Source organism: Platalea leucorodia (genome assembly GCF_965183815.1).
Source record: "Platalea leucorodia genome assembly, chromosome: 15".
Taxonomy (NCBI): domain Eukaryota; kingdom Metazoa; phylum Chordata; class Aves; order Pelecaniformes; family Threskiornithidae; genus Platalea; species Platalea leucorodia.
In genome coordinates, this window is record NC_138837.1 from 7,482,714 (window position 1) to 7,501,178 (window position 18,465).

The following is an 18,465-nucleotide window of genomic DNA, read 5'->3' on the forward strand; positions in this document are numbered from 1 at the left end:
GATGATGCCTGCTCCTGCATGTCCCGGCAGAGCTACAGACCCTCCTTTGCACCTTTTGGATGGCTCGGAGCGCACAGTTCACCTCCTACCCCCAACACCTCCCGCAGGCTCCATGCCCCGCTCCCATAACAGCTCTCCTCAAAGACGCTGCTGAGGGGTGTTTGAGACGGCTCTGCAGCCTGGCTGCCAGCACACCCCATGGCCTCGTAACCACAGGCACGAGGATGACGTGAATGGTCACGCTGGGCTGGGGAACGCAGCCATGGATTAGACATCTCTATGCGCAAGCGAGCAGTGAAGAGCAGGGAATTGTGCACGCTGGAGAGAGCTGTGCCGACGCTCCTGCACTCACGCACAAGCTGGTTATGGGTTCCCCTGGCAAAGACCCTCCCAGGGTTCACCCTGCTATCCCAGCTTGCGGATCCGCACCCTCTCCTGCAGGCAACAGCTTGGAGTCAGCTCCGTTCATCACTAACCGGCTGTCCTTTGGGTCCCGGATCGCCTGGGCTCCCTGGAAGGCCCGTTCCTCCTGATGATCCTCGCTTCCCTGTTTGGCCAGTCTGTCCAGGCAATCCTCTTTCACCCTAAAAATAACAGAATTCAAGTAATTCCAAAGGACAGGAGCTAAATATAACAACACTCAGCCGAAATAGCCATAGATGGAAGGCTGGAAAAGAGTGGCTCATCAGGATAAAGAATGTGGTTTCATCAGGAGATGCCTCAGGTCTGCTAAGGAAGATTGTTGCAGGATGCACAGTGTGAGCCCAGTGATGGGCATGGCTGTGTCCCCTCCCGAGCTTCACGCAGAGCAGGAGCTTCAGCAGAGCTGCACTGCCTGCGCTGGGGCTAAGGACAGCAAGGGGGTAAAATGTCTTCTGTTTGTACGTTGTCTGTCCTGCCCTGCAGTTTCTCATAATCTCTTCCCCCCAACAGGCTAGTAATTGATGATTAATCCATCTAAAATGTTGAAGACATGCCAAGACTTCAGCTGGAGGACTTCAATCCGGAGGCTGCAAAGCCAACATTTTCCCAGCACCAACTCCGCAACTTAAGGACCAGAGGGGCTTCCGAGACCCAGCACCACACTTTGCTCCCCACCTCTTCCCCTTGCCAAGCGCCAGGAGCAGCACAAGCCCCAGCTACTCGATCTGGGGCAGACTGGGAGAGAGGAGCAAAGGCAGCGAGAGCCTAGGATGGAAGAGGGGCAACAAATTTCCCTGGAGCCAGGGTGTGAGTCTGTCATAAGGACACAAGGGTCTTCCAGTCATTTCTGGTAACGGCCTGTGATTCTACCCAAGGCAGCTGGAGGGCAGCAAGTGACAGTTTAAGAGTGATGTGTTATGGCAGGCATAATTGAAATCAGACCTGGTAGCCTCCCCAAACCCAGCTGGAGTCTTCCTATTTACAGACTCTTTCTATTTACAGAGTCTTTCTACAAATGGCTTAATTGCTGTTGGTCCAGTTTAGATCCTGTGGCCAGCCTGGACCAGCGCAAGGACCACTAAGAAACCCCAAGGTCACTAAAGCAGCTTGTCCCTGCTTCCACCCAGAGCAATGTCCAAGCCCATACTGGTTCCAGCTGTTCCAATCCAGTAAATATATACTAAAAACCAAGTAGCACAAATTTCCGTTCAGCAGTTCAGGCCTCGCAGGGCAGCAGCTAGAGGACACCTGAATTTCCCATGCAATTGTCCATCCTGGACGTCCTACAGGCAGGCTGTAGCAGTTCCTTTGCAGCTTCTCCAAGGCCATGTTTTTTTAGCCAGGGTTCTGATGAAAGAAGGCTGAAGCGTTCGTAGTGTGGGTACGTGTATCTATAGGCTCCTGAGCTCAGTGAACATTGACTAAGGAGGAAAGGTCTCTGGGACATTCAGCTGCCGTGAACATCATGAAAATGGATGGATGGATGGATGGATGGATGGATGGATGGATAAAGAGAAGGATCTACTGAGCCTCTAGCTAAGAGAAAGGCGGCAGCAGGAGTTGAGACTTTATTAGACCTTGGAGGATCCAAGCTCTAGAGACAACAGGCTCACAGACTGGGTTGCTCGTAGCAGTATCTTAGGGAGTCAGAAACTCACCTTGAATCCTGGTGGTCCCTGTGCCCCGGGGAGTCCTGGTATGCCAGGGTTCCCTCTTTTGCCTGACATCCCTGTCACACCTTCTTCCCCATCATCACCCTGCTCTCCCTAGAAAAGAAACCCAGAAGAGGTTATGAAACAAGACGCTTTTTCCACCTCTGCGCAGCTTCTGGGTGGACAGGGGAGTGGTGTGATTCTGCCCTCAGCAAGCACCATGCATCTGGGCATGGGTGGATTTGCAGAGATGTATTTAGAAGTCTGTGCATGCAAATATCTGTCAGGCTAGAAATGCCAGTTTATTTACAGACTTGGCCATGCAAAGGCAGCTGCTGCCTCTATGTGCATGTGAGATATGAAGAGGAGCATATGATCCACTCCGGGTACAAGCAAACTGCAATATCTATAGCTGGACTACATCCATTTCTCCTGTGCTACCTTTTAGTTTTCCAGCTCCTAAGTTGCGTTTGCTATTGATGCTATAAGGTTACAATTGCAAACTCACCAGCATCCCAGGCACACCATCCTTCCCAGGCACTCCATCCACTCCAGGGGCACCCTCTTGACCCTGCCTTCCCACCACTCCTCGAGGACCTGGTAGCCCAAGGATGCCCTAAAATCACAAAGGTGTTAGTGATGGAGCTCCCAGACAGCATTTGCTGGGTCAGAAAACTGAATTTTTACCTACCGGTGAGCCTCTGCTCCCTGCATTGCCCCGTGCTCCTTGCTTTCCTTTTTGACCCTGCAAGTGAAAAAAGAAAGACATCTAAAATTGCAGCAGTTCTAGCACAACTCCACTTGGGAGCCTGACTTCAGGGTGTGCTTTTGGATAATGGTTGGAAAGAGTTTTATAAAAAAGAGATTTATAAAGTCAGTTGCTCCAACACTGGGGAATGAACTGCTATTTGGTTTTATTACAAATGATTCTTCGTATGTCTTGAGAGTTCTAGGGCAGGAATGAATAGCTAGAAGGCAAGGACCTACATTTTTCCTAATACAGAGCAGATGAGGACAAATAAAGCAGGATGAACTCGAGGGAGGACTCAGTGCACTGGCAAACATTAGAACAAGATGCTTAAAACCTGCATCCTCTGTCAGTTCATTGGCAGCACAGCGCCGAACCAAGGACCCGGCAAGTCTTCTGCAGGGCATTCAGTAACAGCTTTTCTCTGTGAGGGAGCTCCCTCTATTTTGGAAAGTTAATGCAAATGAAAAGGGTATCTTGTGGCTAAAATTTGCGAAGCTGCTTTGTGAGTAAAGACATAAAAGAAATACTCCTGAGGTATATTAGCTGTAAAAAGGATTAATTTCTGCAGAATGAATGGAAAACTCAGCCTCATCACCTTCACTAGGGCTCTCTCAGTGAGGTCATGTACTAAAGCACTTTTAAACTGAAGCACTGCATTTTCTGTGCATTGTTTCTCCATCTGCAGAGGACCAGGCAGGCCAGCTACATGAAAGAAATGCTCCTGGGGGTGCTTTCTCTGCTACTCATTAGACCCAAAGGCAGTTCCAGATTGTCCATCGATGGGTAGAGTTTATTTGTCTTATCGCCTGGTACGCTTTTTGCCAAGAACACCTACTGTAGGTTAAACTATCTTCTGGCATTACCCCAGCAGTGTCAGATTAAAAATCCTGACATCTGCCAAAAGGGAGCAGGAATTTGCTGAGTACTGAGGTCACATACTTATGTTTTAGCAAATAAAGTCCCTGATCTGTGAGAATAATTAGCAAGCTGTCATTATAGCCAGATGTGGAAGTAGGAATAGGTATGAGGTACCTCAATGAACCTTGAAGAACCCATGTGTGCTGTGTTTTCTTGCTCAATAAGGGCAAGAAGTTAGCGGGACTCTTCCAAGAAACATAACTGCATTGGTAAATGGACTCCAAATCTGGAAGGTTTCAAGGCAGAAATGTTTAAGTGAAAGAGAGAGACACTTGCCTGGCTCAGACCTCCTTAGGGACAGACGAGCCAGCTGTGGCTGGAGGCACCACAAACAGGGGTATGGGAAAGAGACACAACCCATGGCAATGACAAAAGACCTGCCCAAGATTCACCCATCAGGCTGGAGCTGTAATTGTCTTGATCTTCTCCAGCTCCACCAAACCAACAAACTATTGGGCTTGGGCACTCAAATACATATTTACAGCCCTCCCACTAGGTTCTTCACAGTCTTTCAAGGCATAGACCGTAGGCCAAATCACACATGCTGGGGAAAAACATGAGAGTCCTCTTAATTAGACATTTTCTTTAAACTTGGGACACTATAAATCCTTCCTGCTGAAACCTACCACATCACCTTTGGATCCCTTTGCTCCTGGCTGGCCTGGTGGTCCAGGATCCCCCTACAAAACATAAGCAAGAAAAATCTGCTTGAAATTCTCTTCTGGCAGTATCTTGCATGAGGTACAAAGAACAGCATTTTTTGTGCCCTAACAACGCTGACCGTATGGAAACAATTCAGGGGAACAGCCTGTGCTCAGACAGGCCTCCTGGGGAAAAGGGAGCAAGGAACTGTCTCCAGAGAGCATTTAACAAGGTGTCAACTGGAGAAGAAGCAATGCTACCCCCTCACTTGGGTGGTGTTTGTATTCGCAGAAATCATTCACTCAATTCCAGATGGCACCTGGAAAACAGTGCTGAGAAGTGGGCAGGAAGGAGCCTGTTTTGAGAAAGGTACTGCAGAAGCTACGTGCAGAACGAGCAGTTTATACAGTGACTACATCTTTAGTGTCGGTACTACCTCCCTTTTGCATGCTGCAGCCCCTTCCTTGGTTTCTCCTGGATGTCAGATATTAGAGAGCTACCTATGGAGGAGTGAAGCAGAGAGGGTATTTCACTGTTCTCTTTACTGGTCTCTTCCCCATCACACACGTCTCCATCTTTTCTTCTCACCATCCAGGTTTTTTTTGTGTGTATTTGTGTCAGGGGGCAATTTCTGGACTAATATCAAAGAAATGGTAAGTAAGGACACACCTGCAGAGCTTTCCTTCTTCAGCTTGTTTCTGAGCCACGTGTTTCTAATGGCTCTTTACTAAAGACAATCCAAAGCTCCTGTTCCCCTCTAAAACACTGACATCTGAGGGGCCACCACCTCGCAGAATAAACTACATCCACTGGGGAATGCAGCAGCTCTACCCATTTCTAGGCCATATGACAGAGCACTAAGATTTTACCCCAAAATAGAATCTGTTTTTCTTCCCAGCAGCCATACAAAGAAAGGGAATTGATTCAACTTTATTTCCCAATACAAACTACATTTAATGTGCTGCGCACTCACAGTTTCAATAGTCACATATATAAATTAGACGCTGCTGTATGTAGCAAGGGAATAAAAAGTCCTTCCCTTAACTTTGGATTTAATTTAGTCTTTCATAAATGCACTGGTTTAAGTGTATTATTCTACCATGCAGATAGAATAATACGGTCTCACCTCACACCGGACCAGCTCTCACCAGCAGCATGCCGAATGTATCATTTCCAAGCGGACCCTTCCACTGTCATTGTCATCTCCCACTGCCCATCTCCTAAGATTTCTACTCCCTCTTGGATCGTTCAGAAAAGGCAGGTTTGGAGACAGGCTTCTGGGAGTGCCCCCTGTTCCGTCACCCATTTATTAGTCTCAACACGACTCAAAATGCCCAGTCCATTGGCCTGGCTTCTGGAAATGCACACATTGCATTTCACAGCTCATCACACATTCCCTACTGCAGCCCCTCCTACCTGCCTTCCTTTTTGCATCTGTTTTCCACATGCACGCGACATTGGGTAGCTTACAATAAAGCAGCAACTCTTACAGGTAAGCCTTGCTGTCCAGGTTTTCCTCTTTCTCCATCAAGCCCGTCTTGACCCTTAAATAAAAAACGGAGAGGGAACATGTGTTTGTTCTTGGGTACTTTTGTGGCAATAGGAAACAAAAATGGATGTAACGTGCTGTATGGGGCAGGAGAAGATATACATAGCTGCATCCTGCTGACATAGAAATGTTGAAGCTTGCAGGTAATGTACATGCTCCATGGATACGCATTGGAAAGGAATAGCTAAGAGGAACTGCTAATCACCATCTAAGCAGTAAAGAAGGCTTTCTAATGCATCTGTAAATACACACAGCATTAATGTAAGCGAACAGTTGGAGGCTGCTGTCCTACAGAATAAGGCGGCAGCACTGCTGCCCTGGCGAATTTAAACTCTTCTGTACAATACTGTAATGGGTCGCTCTGACCAGCTGCTTTTCGATGGAGGTAAGACTCAGTCCATAGAGCCTTTGCAGATCAACACCAATCAGCTGGAGATGTTCCGCAAAGAGGACATCAGGAGCACAGGGGAATAATGCACAACCCTGGTCTTGCTTGTGAGAGAAAACCTGATAAGATCTTGGAAGCTTCCAAACCTCCAAGTTAACAGAGATCTTCCCATGAAAGAGTCTACAGCCGTGTGTACATCAATCTTGATTTTTTTCCAGCATTGACATGACCTCTTGTACACACCTTTCCCAGGGTATTTCCTTGATAATCACAAATACCTCTGATGAGATGGTCCTGTTCATTCTTTCAGTCTAGTGTGCTCAGGCGGGTGCACGGCATTGTGAGACGCTGACCTACAGGACCTACATTTGCCTTCAGCAAAATTTTTACCACTTTAGGTAAAGATATCTGAATTACTGCTTGTTTGAAACACAGCCGTGTGCAGCAGTTGACAAAGGACAACAGCGGGTTATGAATCGTGACTACTGGGCAAAGGGTAGACCTTCTGTGGGCTGAGGCAGATTGGAAGCACTTCCCCAAGACAAACATTTCTGAATCGTGTATTTGGAATAAGACTCACAGGATAACCAGGGTCTCCAGGCTCCCCTCGATCACCTCTGTCACCAAAGGGGCCCTACAACAACACAACAAAGACGTAAGGTGGATGTAAACAATCTGGCATCCATAATATCTCAATGGCTTGTGCATGTTCTACAGAAGTAAGGAAGCAACCCAACTAATCCACCTGCAAAAATCAGGCCAGGACTGAGTAGAGAAGGGATTTAACATCTTACTCTGTCTCCAGGTGGTCCCTGTGGGCCTTCTACCTTCCCATCATCACCTTGTTCTCCCTGTGAATAAAAATGTTAGTATTAACATAGACAGCAGATTACATGACAGATGCTTCTGTACAGACCCGATCCAGTCCTACCCATATCACGGGCTCCTAAGTCAAAGCCTCTGTTGAATTTACTAACTTTTCATCCAAAGAAAGTCTAAACAACTTTTTTTTTTTGTTTTGTTTCAGAACCTGGAGTACACTGACTCTTCACGTTGCTTTCCTGGTTTCTATGGTGGTTGTTTCTGCCAGGTCTAACTGTCCTCCCTAAGGAACTAGGTGCAAAGAGTTATTTTCAACAATTCCTAGAACTAAGCAAGAAGCACATAATTACGACAATATGGGAAATAGTCCTCTGCCTCTGAATTTTATTGCCGGCAGTCAAACCAAACTCTTTAATCAAGCATTTTCCCACCCTCATTGAGTGCTGCCTGGGCTGTCACGGGAACAAGGGTGGTCTGGATGTGTCCCTGGTTGTGTGCCACCATTGTGGGCTTGTCTTGCAGTTGGTCAGGTGAGAGGGTCAGCCCCTTACACACTCGCTGCGTGAGCAGCTCTACTCGTCGATGGGATGCTCCACAGCAAGAGCTCAGAGCTCATGGTTTGGCTGGTAGATAACAACACCCTGATTATTTATAACTGAGGTCTCTCTAAAACATCCACAGAGCGATCCCTCAAGACTTAACACAGACACTATCTTTTTTAATTCTGTTGTATAAGTCATTCAGGGGCATGGTGTCCTATTTTCTTTGGAGTCTAGCTCGGAGATGGCTGTTTCTTTCCTCCCCATAGAAGACAGCTACAGTCCAGTTCCTCCAGTTTTTGGCTACTTCATATCACCGAATCTCTGGCACTCTGGATCCTGAGGATGAACATGTCTCAGAGCTCCTTTGACGTTGCAGCTACTGGAGAGAGGAGGTCTGGGGGGTTCTGGCACAGTGGAGCTGCTGTGTTTGGAGTGCTTGGGGTGCTCCTAGAGCCTTGAACATCCAAATCTCCATAGCTATGCAGAGCCAAGTTTTCCACAGACTTTTGTAATTCTCAGTGGTTGCATCAGCCCTTTCTGGTGTATTTACCACTGTCTTTGACTTTCTGTCTGGGCTACTCTCATCTTCTGTTTGAGTTACAGCTGCTGATAGTAAGGGCGCTTGGGCAATTTCTCAGTGATTCTGCATCTGGGAGAAGGCATTTGGGGTGCTTTGCTCGTGTGTGATGTTTGGTAATGACATACCTGGAGCAGTGAATAGCCCTCAGCGAAAAAACCCAGATAGCGGAGCCAATAGCTTCTTTTCTGTAGGAACTGGGTCACGGCTTGGAATCAGGGCTGTGCCACTGCTGAGAGAGACGCGCTGACCCACACTGACTTCTCACGGGCCGAGCACCAGTACTGACATTTACAGCTTGGTAGCATGAGGCTCAAGATTTGGCAAAGTCTCTTGCAGTTAACCTCAACAGGTAGCAAAGAGCTCAGTGCATCTCTCTCCATTACATGCTCGATGACAGTGGCATTTTCCTTCTCTGCTGCTGGGACACGTGTTGGGTGAATGTTGCCAGGATTTCACATATACTCACAGGTTATGGTTACAGTGTCCTTAAGAGAGCCTGTGCTGGGTGGGGAACTCCAGCATACTTGTCTGGGGTTTTGGGGAGGTATCACGGTAGAAGAAATATATAGGGAGAAACTGTGCCAGGATGGCTTGAGAATATAGTACCGAGCAATATGGATGGAGAAATTTGGGTGGCAGAGTAGAGAGAAAGAAAAATAATGCCTAATAGGCTCTGCCAACAGTTTCCAGCCCCACTGAACTTGCTGGCTGAATTCAGCAGCAGAATACCTGGCAACTGGTTTGCCTTCTAGCCACTATCAAAAGAACGTAGGCTAGAAGGGAAACAAAGCCACCATTTCTCAGGTCTTAGGAAAAAAAAAAAATCCCAGTATACGTGTTACTATGCAGAAGTCTCGGCACCGATTGCTTCTTCCCAAACAGGATGTGAACACCTTGCCATCTGGGACCCGAGACGAGCGTGATGTACTCAAAGCAAGCTCATAATTCTGGGGACCTTGGAAGAGCATCAAGACTCACAGACTTTCTCCCCAAAGCTGAATTGTGGCTTTGTGTCCCCTTGAGTCTAACTCCCACCTTGTCCTTTGTCTTCTGACTGGAGAAAATCCTGCAGCCTGGTCAACTCTAGGACTGCAAGGCTGAGCTCCAGGACTTCCTGATGCCTCAGCTGCTCAAGAGGAGATGAAAGGTCTGCGCTAATTCTTTGGAAAGTTGCAGTGAAAAAAAGTTAGAGTAAAGGGCAGCAAAGTAAACATGTTGGGATACAAATGGAAAATGCATGGAGAAGAAGGGAAGGCTTGTTGTTGTTGGCTCCTGTCCCAAAGTGAGATACACCAGTTTGTAATTTTTAAAAGGATCCCATCTGGACTGCTTTAAGCAGCTGCCAAGTGCAGGCGTCTGCTCTGAGCAAGGCCTCTTTGAGGAGCTGTAAACATATTAAATGCGGTGGAGTAGCTGGCTGGTATGGCACAAGGGAGCTGGATTCCACAATAATGCCTCTCACCAAGCCGCTTTCTTCTCTGGAAAAGGGAAGACCTTCCCCACCATTATATATCCTTCTTCTCCAGCACAGCTAAGTTTCCCACATTGTTTAAAGCTCACAGAGCAGTCGTGTCCCATTTTCGTTTCCTCTTCATTTTTCAGATTCAGGCTTCCATTTTCATGTTCGCACACGTGTGAGGTTACAGATGTCCGGAGGGAAGGAATCTGTCTGTCCTTAGGCTGGGATCCAGGCAACTCTTAGGAGATAAGAAGGAAGGATGGTTAAGAAAACTTAGATGCAAGACTTTTGTGGAGCACCTGGATGCTGCAGGAAACGGTGCTGGAGCCTCAGCACGCGATGCTGTGCTCTCCTCGTTCAGCTGGAGTTGTTCCCCACCAAGGCGCCAGCAGACCCGCTGACCTGCCAGGGAGACGTGAGTGAGATCCGGCTGTCAATGGTCATTAACAGATCTGACTGTTCTCAGCAGGATGCAGTAGATGCTTTCGTGTCTTTGTCAGGCTTCAGCTTGGATACTTGCATGCAGAATTCATTCTATGACACAAGATCCATGTGCTCTGATGACACAAGATCCATGTTATCTCTGAGGGACTGATCTTCTTGTGTCCGTTTGCAGAAGAATATTTTGTTGGTGAAGGGGAGAGTGCTTCACTGAGCGCTTCAGATTAATAATTTGGGGACCATTTACTACTGAAACGATGGGAGCTTTCAAGAAGATGGCAACTTTCAATGTTTTAAAATAAACCAACAGCTGCAATTTAAACAACAGAGATACATAGCGGCACATCTCTTACTTCTTCTGCTGTAAGGCCAATGGCTGATCTTGCTTTTGGTAGTCACGACTCACAACTTTTTGCCAGGATGCTCAAGTTTCAACAGTGGGACTGTGAGAAACCTCTGGCCAGGCTCTCAACTGACAATGTGCTTGGTCGTGAGCTCTCGCATTATTATCCTGGGCTGGCTGCACTTGGTTAACATTTGCTGCTTCCCGCACGGCCCCTCAGCAGAATACATCTGAGGAGGAACGCTGCTGATGTCTGGAAGAGCAAGAGGTGCAGCTTGGGAAGTGAATGGGGCAGCGTTAGAAAGGCTGGGGGTGGAGAGGAGATTCCGCAATGCAGCGATGGAGATGTGGAGCGGCAGGAACATCACCAGCTGTTCCTCCATGGATATGTTTCAGCAGGAGAAAATGAGAGAAAAAGCAGCATGACCATTGTTCACCCCCAAAGCAAAATTTCGGAGGCATGTGAATGTCTTAGTGGAACACAACAGTTTGCCCTGCCCCACTGACTGCCGGCCACCAGCACAGATTCACTGCTGCACGAGGAGAATCCAGGCAGAGCACAGAGAGCAGCGTGAACAGGGTGTCCTGACACCCAGGAGCCTGAGCTGAGAGGACACATTCAAAGCCCCAGCAAAGACGAGCCCTTGGGATCTCTGTCCTACAAACTCCTTTTACAAGCAATGAAGCTCCTGCTTGCACACGTACGGCTGCAATCACACCTGTGTGCAGAGGAAAAGCCGAAAGCTCTCCCGGCGATGGGGAGTGGAAAATGAGCGAAAGGAGTTCATGCATCTTTCCTCTTCATGGGGACCCCACAACTGCCCAGTCCCAATTACCATCTCTTTCCTTCCGACACCGAGGGAGGGAGCATCGCTGCCGCTACTGGAGGCACGTGAGGGGCTCCAGCGGCACTGCGAGTACAGCCAACGCCAGCTGGGCCGTCCTCGGAGCGCGGAGCAGCCAGCTCCGCCGACAGGAAACCATTAAAGCGTGAGTCACTTCTCCAGCCTGAACTGGTTACGGCTGTGCTGACTCAGCAAAAGGGGAAAAACACAAGGGGAAAGCCTGCCTGGAAAGAGCGCTCTGACTCAGGCCAGCTGCAGCAAGGGGGCTCACCGAGGGGTGAGGGGGGACGAGCAAGGTAAGGGGGTGGCAGGCGCTGAGGAAAATGGAGCAAGGGCAATGGAGAGGAGACCAGTTCTGCCTCGCTTACAACACGCTATCGGCTGATTCAAGCACAGATGGGCAGCTTGCTGAAGATCAGCTAGCTTGTGCAGGGTGTTATTCTGACTTGATCACAGAAAGCTACTAGTCTGATTTCTTTTGGCTTGGGGATTGAGCAGGATTTCTGTGGATGCAGGAAAAACATGTCCCCAGAACGCATGCCGGCTGGCTCAGCCACCGGCGCAAGGCTTACACACGGTGACTGGAAAGCATGCACTAGTGGCACTGGTGTCTTGGCACTGATGTGCAGAACTAAAGCTGCAGCAGGAGTTACGTAGGTGGCCGTGCTGTAGAGGAGGCACCTCTGCTTCTGCTGCAGGTAGAGGAGGAGAGCGCGGATGCATGGGTGTTATGGCAGCGGGGCAATCGTCTCCACGTCAGCTCAGCTTCTGTGCCAATGGAAGATGAGATGGCTAAACTCTGTGAACTTACCTTTTCCCCCTTTGGCCCTGGTGGTCCAATTGGCCCTGGTGGTCCTGCATGGCCCTGCGGAGAGCAGACAGCATGTGAGGAGACAGGAAAGAGCTGTTTGACTGAAGGTCCCCCCTGGTTTCTGCCAGATCTCACAAGCCCTGTGTTCTGCATCCCAGCTTTGGAGGAACACATGGGTCATGGCAGAGGTGAACCAAATACATCTGCAGAAGTCATGATGGTGCAAATGGAGACTAGAGGAAGAACGAAACTGAACTCAAGATCAGAAATAAATCATAGTTTAAGAACGATTTTGCCTCCTGGAGTGGCAGTTTTGTTGCATTTGAGAACAGATAGAAGCTGGAGGATGAAAACAAAATCCTTACCTGGTAACCCTTTAAGCCAGGTTCCCCTTGAGCACCCATCCTTCCTGGAGCACCCTGGAGAGGCAAGAACAGAAAGCACCATGAGAGTAGCCGTGGGTATCACCCCACAAGAAGAGGATGCACTGGGCTATGCAAAGCAAAGCTCAGCACCACATGGGAGCATGGCCACCCGTTCTCCTGGCCACCGGTGAGCTTTGCTGCAGCCATCTGAAATGCTCTGGCGTGGCTCTAACCTCTGACACATGGAGAGTTATGCTAGGAGTCCATTCTATGTCTTTGCCAGCCTGTAGCAATAGGTTCCTCACCTCATTCAGATTTACTACCAGAAATGGCTGCACAGTGCGTGCTCTTCATCTGCTCTTCTGGACGTCTTTATATCCAAATTAGCTTTGCGCTACGAAGTCCACCAGCGAGACCATTCTCATGCATCCTAAACTAATCCTAAACTGTTGGGAGGAAACCTTTTGGTGTGGGTTCTGAGGCCAAGAAAAGAGTTTTCTGGGTTGTGATGAGGGCACTGCAAGAGCTGTTCATTGCATCTTTAGCAGACTGAACAAAAGGGTTTAAATCAGATCATCAGATTAAAGTGAACTGCAAACTGTCCATATAATCCCATTTAGCGTGGAAGAAAGCCCTTCCCACAAGACAGAGGCGTGTTCAGTCCAATGGACTGCTGCTCAGATGTTGCTTTGCTTCCTTGTGAAATAACCCATGGAGGCTTTGCCAAAGAATATGAAGGGAGGATATATGGGCAGGCCATAATTTTTAGTGCAGGAAAACACTATTAGAGGAACCTTTACTCCATCACTCATTTGCTACTGTTCTGAAACATCACCGCAATTCCCGGTTCATAAATAATTCCTGCTTTTTCACTAAGTTCTACCAAATACAGTGCAAGAAGTATCCTTACCAGCCTGCAATGCATGAGGAGGTACTTACTACTTACTGCTGCTGTCCCAATGCATGTGTCTCCTGTGCCTAAAGCAAATTAACTTTCTTCCCTCTCTGCCATACTATTGTTTCTCTCTCTGAAAGCCTCACCTTCAATCCCCAACTCAAATCCTTTCCCCTGCTATATTTCTTCTTGCTGCAAGTGTTTGAGATAAGTAGATCAAAAGTGGGTGTAGAAACAGGGCAGAAGTCCAAGGCAGAGTTCCTTATAACAACACAGTTTTACTTGGAAGCAGCTCTTGCCATGAGCGTGCAGTCTCAAAGGGAAAGATCTTAGCAAAAAATAGCTTATATCAGCTCACTCCCTTCTCCAGAAAGATCCCCGATATTTCAGCCCATCTGGGGAGTTGTGAAGAACCGCCATGGTGCAATGTGAGCTGGGTTCATGGGGCACCACCACAACCACCACTATGGAGTCTCTCCTGTGCTGCTCAGAGCAAGCTTTAAGCTGTTTTGACCAATTAAACCCATCTAACGAAATTTCACTTTCTCTGCCCTGAAGCCTCCGTTCGGCTCTTTGCTTCATTCAGGCCTGCGTCCACCACTGCTAGTCATGTTTCTGCGTGTTGTGTTCAACCATTTGCAGAGCTCTTCTCACCATAGGTCCCAGGGTACCTCGGGATCCTTTAGGGCCTTGGTTCCCCTTCGGCCCCTCCTTCCCTGGAGATCCTGTCTCGCCGAGCTGCCCCTGGTAGCCCTTGCTGCCCTGCAGAACAAAAGCACTGACATTAATGTAGGACAAAACTGCTTCTACAGATACATATCAAAGATGAGCAAAGAAAGGGAGATCCAGAGGAGGAGATGTTATCAACGGGAGATGTTCCTACCTTCTGGCCAGGCTTGCCCTTTTCCCCCTGTTTTCCTGGTTTCCCTTCTGGTCCCTAGGAGAATAAAAAAAAAAAACGCTGTTGGAATGGGAAAGCAAAGAAGTCCCATCCCAACCAGCCACTCCCAGGCCACTTCCCTGGTACACTCATCAACCCTGACAGTGTCCTCACCCATCCTATCCTACCCCCACGGGAGCCAACGAGGAGGCTAGGAAATCACGCAGGTAAGGCCACGGTTTGCAAGTATTACAGCCAGAGTATGGCTGAGTTTGTTCTTGAGCTGCTCCAACACATGGAGGAGCAGGAAACCTCATTGCTTAAAGGTGGAAAGCTCTCTGTGCCCAGGTGACTGTGGGGCAACGTGGCTGAAAGGTGATATTTTTCATCTTCAGATCACATGTCAAAGACAGGCAGGTGATGGAAAACCGCCATCTGATGTGTCCATCTGTCCTCAAGGATGCAAAAGAGGGATCTCAGAAGTGCTCCTTGCAGACAACACCCACTGAACTGAAAAACGGTACCTACCCAGGCATTGCTACAGCAAAGGCTGAAATGTGGAAAACACATTTACCCTGCCCCCCCCCAAATGTTTCCTCTGGCCTGCAGACAGAGCTGCCATCTGTGCACCGCTGCTCTACAGACAGAGTTGTATTTTTCACCATCAACTACAGCACAGAATTGGGTATTGATACTTTTTATATGGTTTTAGGATAGTGGAAGTGGAACCATTGCCTCAACAGCAATTCTCCTTATTTTTACCTTGCAAAAACAGGCAGTGGTTTCATTTTCTATCCACCTGCCATGCACAGCTTTCTGCTCCCAGTGCAAAAACCTTCCCTCTATTTGTATTATTATTACTGCAACACACAGCACAGAGAAATCACAATATACTCATCGGGCATCCAGAAATGGAGTGGGATCCAAAACTTCAGGTCGGAGCCACAGCAACGACAGACAGAAATGTTGGCTTGCTTTGTGCACCTCGCGTGGGTGCCCTGCAGCAGCAGAACCTGCCGTCCCTCCTTGCATGCACACAGCAGAAATTAGCTGTGATGAGCAACTAAGTATAGCACACCCTCCTTAGGGAGCCCAGGGAGTTCATTTTTTCAGTGTTTGACCCTGTTGGCTGCAAGGCAGACAACATGTTTTGGATTTGACAGAAAGAAGCAAAAGTATCACTGAAGAAAATAACTCATGCTTTTTGGCAATTGCAACAAACTTTTCAACAGCATCTACACACCCGCACTGCATCTCTCCCTCTGCTCTCCCGCCTCCCGGTTAAGAAGGTATAATTTTCACCACCGTTGATGTTGCAGCCTCAGCTGAACAAAAGTAACTTATAAAGCTAGCCGTATCGGAGGGTTTTCACTCTGATCTGAAACATGGGCCTCATAAGTGCCTGCTCTTAACACAAAGGAGCAATTCAGACTTATTATAGCCCTAAAGAGTTGTGCCAGTTCTTCAATTCCCCAAAGGGAATAGCTCCATTTTACCCAAGTCAAACATTTCAAGAGCCCGCCTTGCCAATGCTAGTACAGCTTCACAAAGGACAGGTCCCTGCCGAGGAGTACGCAACTCCTGCTCTGTTGCCTCTTCCATACTGCTCGGGGTTTTTGCTTGCTATTTTTTGCTGCCACTTTCCAAGAGATCACTTTTGGATTTATTTTCCCACAGATGCTGAGCAGCCGCAATACACGATGAATTGTGGGTGCCAAGCCTCCAGCGTCACCCACATGATTTACACTTTTGACAGGAGTACAGAGAACCCCTCCCCAATGAAAGCATCAGCCTGGGACATGGCCATCCCCATCCAGCTCTGCAGCTATCTCACCACTGGACCTGGTACCAGGTCCCTCAACTTCCCCACGGATCGGTCGGGATGCGTGTAGCGAAGCTGCAAGAATGCTCACAGACCCTGTTCTGCAGCAATACCGTGATGCTTAGTGGCTTGAAAATTTGGAGAGCGAATAGTGGAATCACTCACAAAAGTTTGCTGTCAAAACAAGACGTGAACGAATAAAGACGCAACTGGGATTTCTAATTAGTTGCATAGTGTTTTTCCATCAGTCTCCCTGGACTGTGCACTAAGATCTTTTGGAAGCACGGGCAATAGATGTTTCTTGCAAATAGGAGAAAGCCTGTTTTAATCTAAATCTTTTCCTGACCCCAGTGATGGCCAAGCCATTGATCTTCTCCAGTAGAGTCATTTTGCACACTCAGATGTGCTCCTGAATTGCTGTGCTGTAACAGCTCTTGAAAAAATACTTCCATGTTACGGTTCCATCCCCAGGATGAGGATGCGTTGCACTGTCTGTAAAAAATGCAGACACCGGTGCATTGATGAGACGTACCCTTGTATCATTGTGCCGGGCAGACAGACCCCGTTCACAGGGGAGGTCACGAGGATCTTGCAGCTACTTCAGGAGAGTTTGAAGTACAGCCTGGTTCCCCCCACCTGGATGCATCGCCTATGGAAGCAATAACTGAAACTTGCTTCTACTCTGCACCGGGAAATGTCTTTGCTTTTTGAGAAGACAGGCTCAGGCCTTAAATCTGCCCATCTGAGAAACAAAATTTCCACACTGCTGCTAAAATCTGTCAGCATTCAAGTTCATGCTTGTACCCACAGTCATGAAGTACAGATATAGGGTTCGAGTCATCTGGGAGAAGGAAAAAAACAAAACATGAAACCCAACTTCGACAGTCGAAGCCCTGCTCACAAAAATAAACTTGATCTACAGAAGACTGTGCCATGTTCAAACAGGGTCTCAACTTTCTCTGGGTTCCTTCAGCTTGTCTTTCCCTCTTGGTGGAGTCCGAACACAGATATGGGCTCCAATAAACTCCCTGTACCGGCTTTCCCCCTTATGACGCATTGGCCTCATTGAGCAGGGATGTTCATCTACTCCAGAAGGCTCTCCTGGGTCCTCCAGCTGGGGTGCGGCTCCTTCTTCATTGCTGGAGGAGAAAAAAAATTGGCAGCATCTCCAACTCTTGTCAGTGATAGTGAGACCAGCTGTCACTCGCAGTAAACCAGAGAGATCTTCCTTTGAGCCTTCCTCACTGTTGTTAGCTCTCATCTGCCAGTTAAAAGCTTTGCTGGTATAAATAAATGGGTCAAACCGTGCTGGCGACGCCATCAGCAGAGACGTGGCTTGGATCTTGCAGCCTGAGTCACCTCCTCGAATGGAGTAAGCTCTATCAGCAAAGGACATTTCTGTGCTCTACCAGCATGCTTTCTAGGACTTTGGCCAGCAGAGCTCTGCTGGTGAGCGGGAAGCCTACTATATGTCTGATTTTCCTGGATGTGCTTTCTCCAACTGCGCGGGAATTTTGCCCAGATGAATTTAGAGGCAGTTCAACACTTGTCTGGGGTTCCCAGATATGCAATATCTCTACTTGTGATGTTCCAGATGTGGCTGTCGATGGTTGCAATCCCAGACGTTTACAGGGCACAATACGCAGTGGTGTGCACAGTTCCCAGAAATCACCACACTGTCACATGCCAAATGTTACACAGGCAATAACAAGCCCGGCAATAACTTTGGTAGCCTTCAAAAAAGGTCAGATCCTTTTTCTCTCCATTCTTCTGACTCATCTGTCCAGGGATGGAAAAATCAGGGCCAGAACAGGGGGCAATAAAAAGGATAAAAATAAAATTCAGTGAGATTGTAACTTCAGTCAGGGCCTCCAAAGTACCTCAGGAATCTAGCATCTTTTGGTACCTCTTTCACCGCAATGTGATGTTCCTAGGGTTCCTACTCTCTTTAGCAGAGGCAGCAACGAGGGGCAGAAAATGTACAAAAGCCTATACGTAAGAATAATTAACTCCAAGTTCTTTTTGCTGGATTCAAATCAGTTGGGTGAGTGTGCCAAGGCACTAAACACTTGATGCTTTTATCCTCGGGGTTTGTACACATTTTGTTGTGTGCTTTGGGTTACCAGTTTGCTGAGAAAACAAATCTTCTTTCCAAGCTTCTTCTGTGAGCAGGATTATTTTTAAACGGTGATTTCTCTTTATATACTGCATTCTTCTCTAGAGAAGCACATCAGTGCCTCCAGAAGATGATGGTATTTGTGACCAGGGACAGTGGAAAGCAGCAGTTTCACAAAGTCACATGCCTTCAGGTATGCCAAAAATATCCAAGGAAAGCAA

At 47.9% G+C, this 18,465-nt stretch overlaps 1 protein-coding gene across 1 annotated transcript in view; it reads right to left on the reverse strand.

Moving 5' to 3' along the window:
* Positions 1 to 18,465, reverse strand: part of COL27A1 (collagen type XXVII alpha 1 chain) — a gene marked incomplete at its 5' end in the record, with an annotated part of 160,917 nt that overhangs the window by 8,937 nt on the left and 133,515 nt on the right. Inside the window, 12 exons of the mRNA XM_082327669.1 lie at positions 477 to 584; positions 2,082 to 2,189; positions 2,584 to 2,691; positions 2,767 to 2,820; positions 4,371 to 4,424; positions 5,877 to 5,930; positions 6,904 to 6,957; positions 7,118 to 7,174; positions 12,167 to 12,220; positions 12,532 to 12,585; positions 14,081 to 14,188; positions 14,310 to 14,363. Coding sequence (XP_082183795.1) covers positions 477 to 584; positions 2,082 to 2,189; positions 2,584 to 2,691; positions 2,767 to 2,820; positions 4,371 to 4,424; positions 5,877 to 5,930; positions 6,904 to 6,957; positions 7,118 to 7,174; positions 12,167 to 12,220; positions 12,532 to 12,585; positions 14,081 to 14,188; positions 14,310 to 14,363 — 867 coding nt within the window. The remainder of the gene's footprint in view (positions 1 to 476; positions 585 to 2,081; positions 2,190 to 2,583; positions 2,692 to 2,766; positions 2,821 to 4,370; positions 4,425 to 5,876; positions 5,931 to 6,903; positions 6,958 to 7,117; positions 7,175 to 12,166; positions 12,221 to 12,531; positions 12,586 to 14,080; positions 14,189 to 14,309; positions 14,364 to 18,465) is intronic.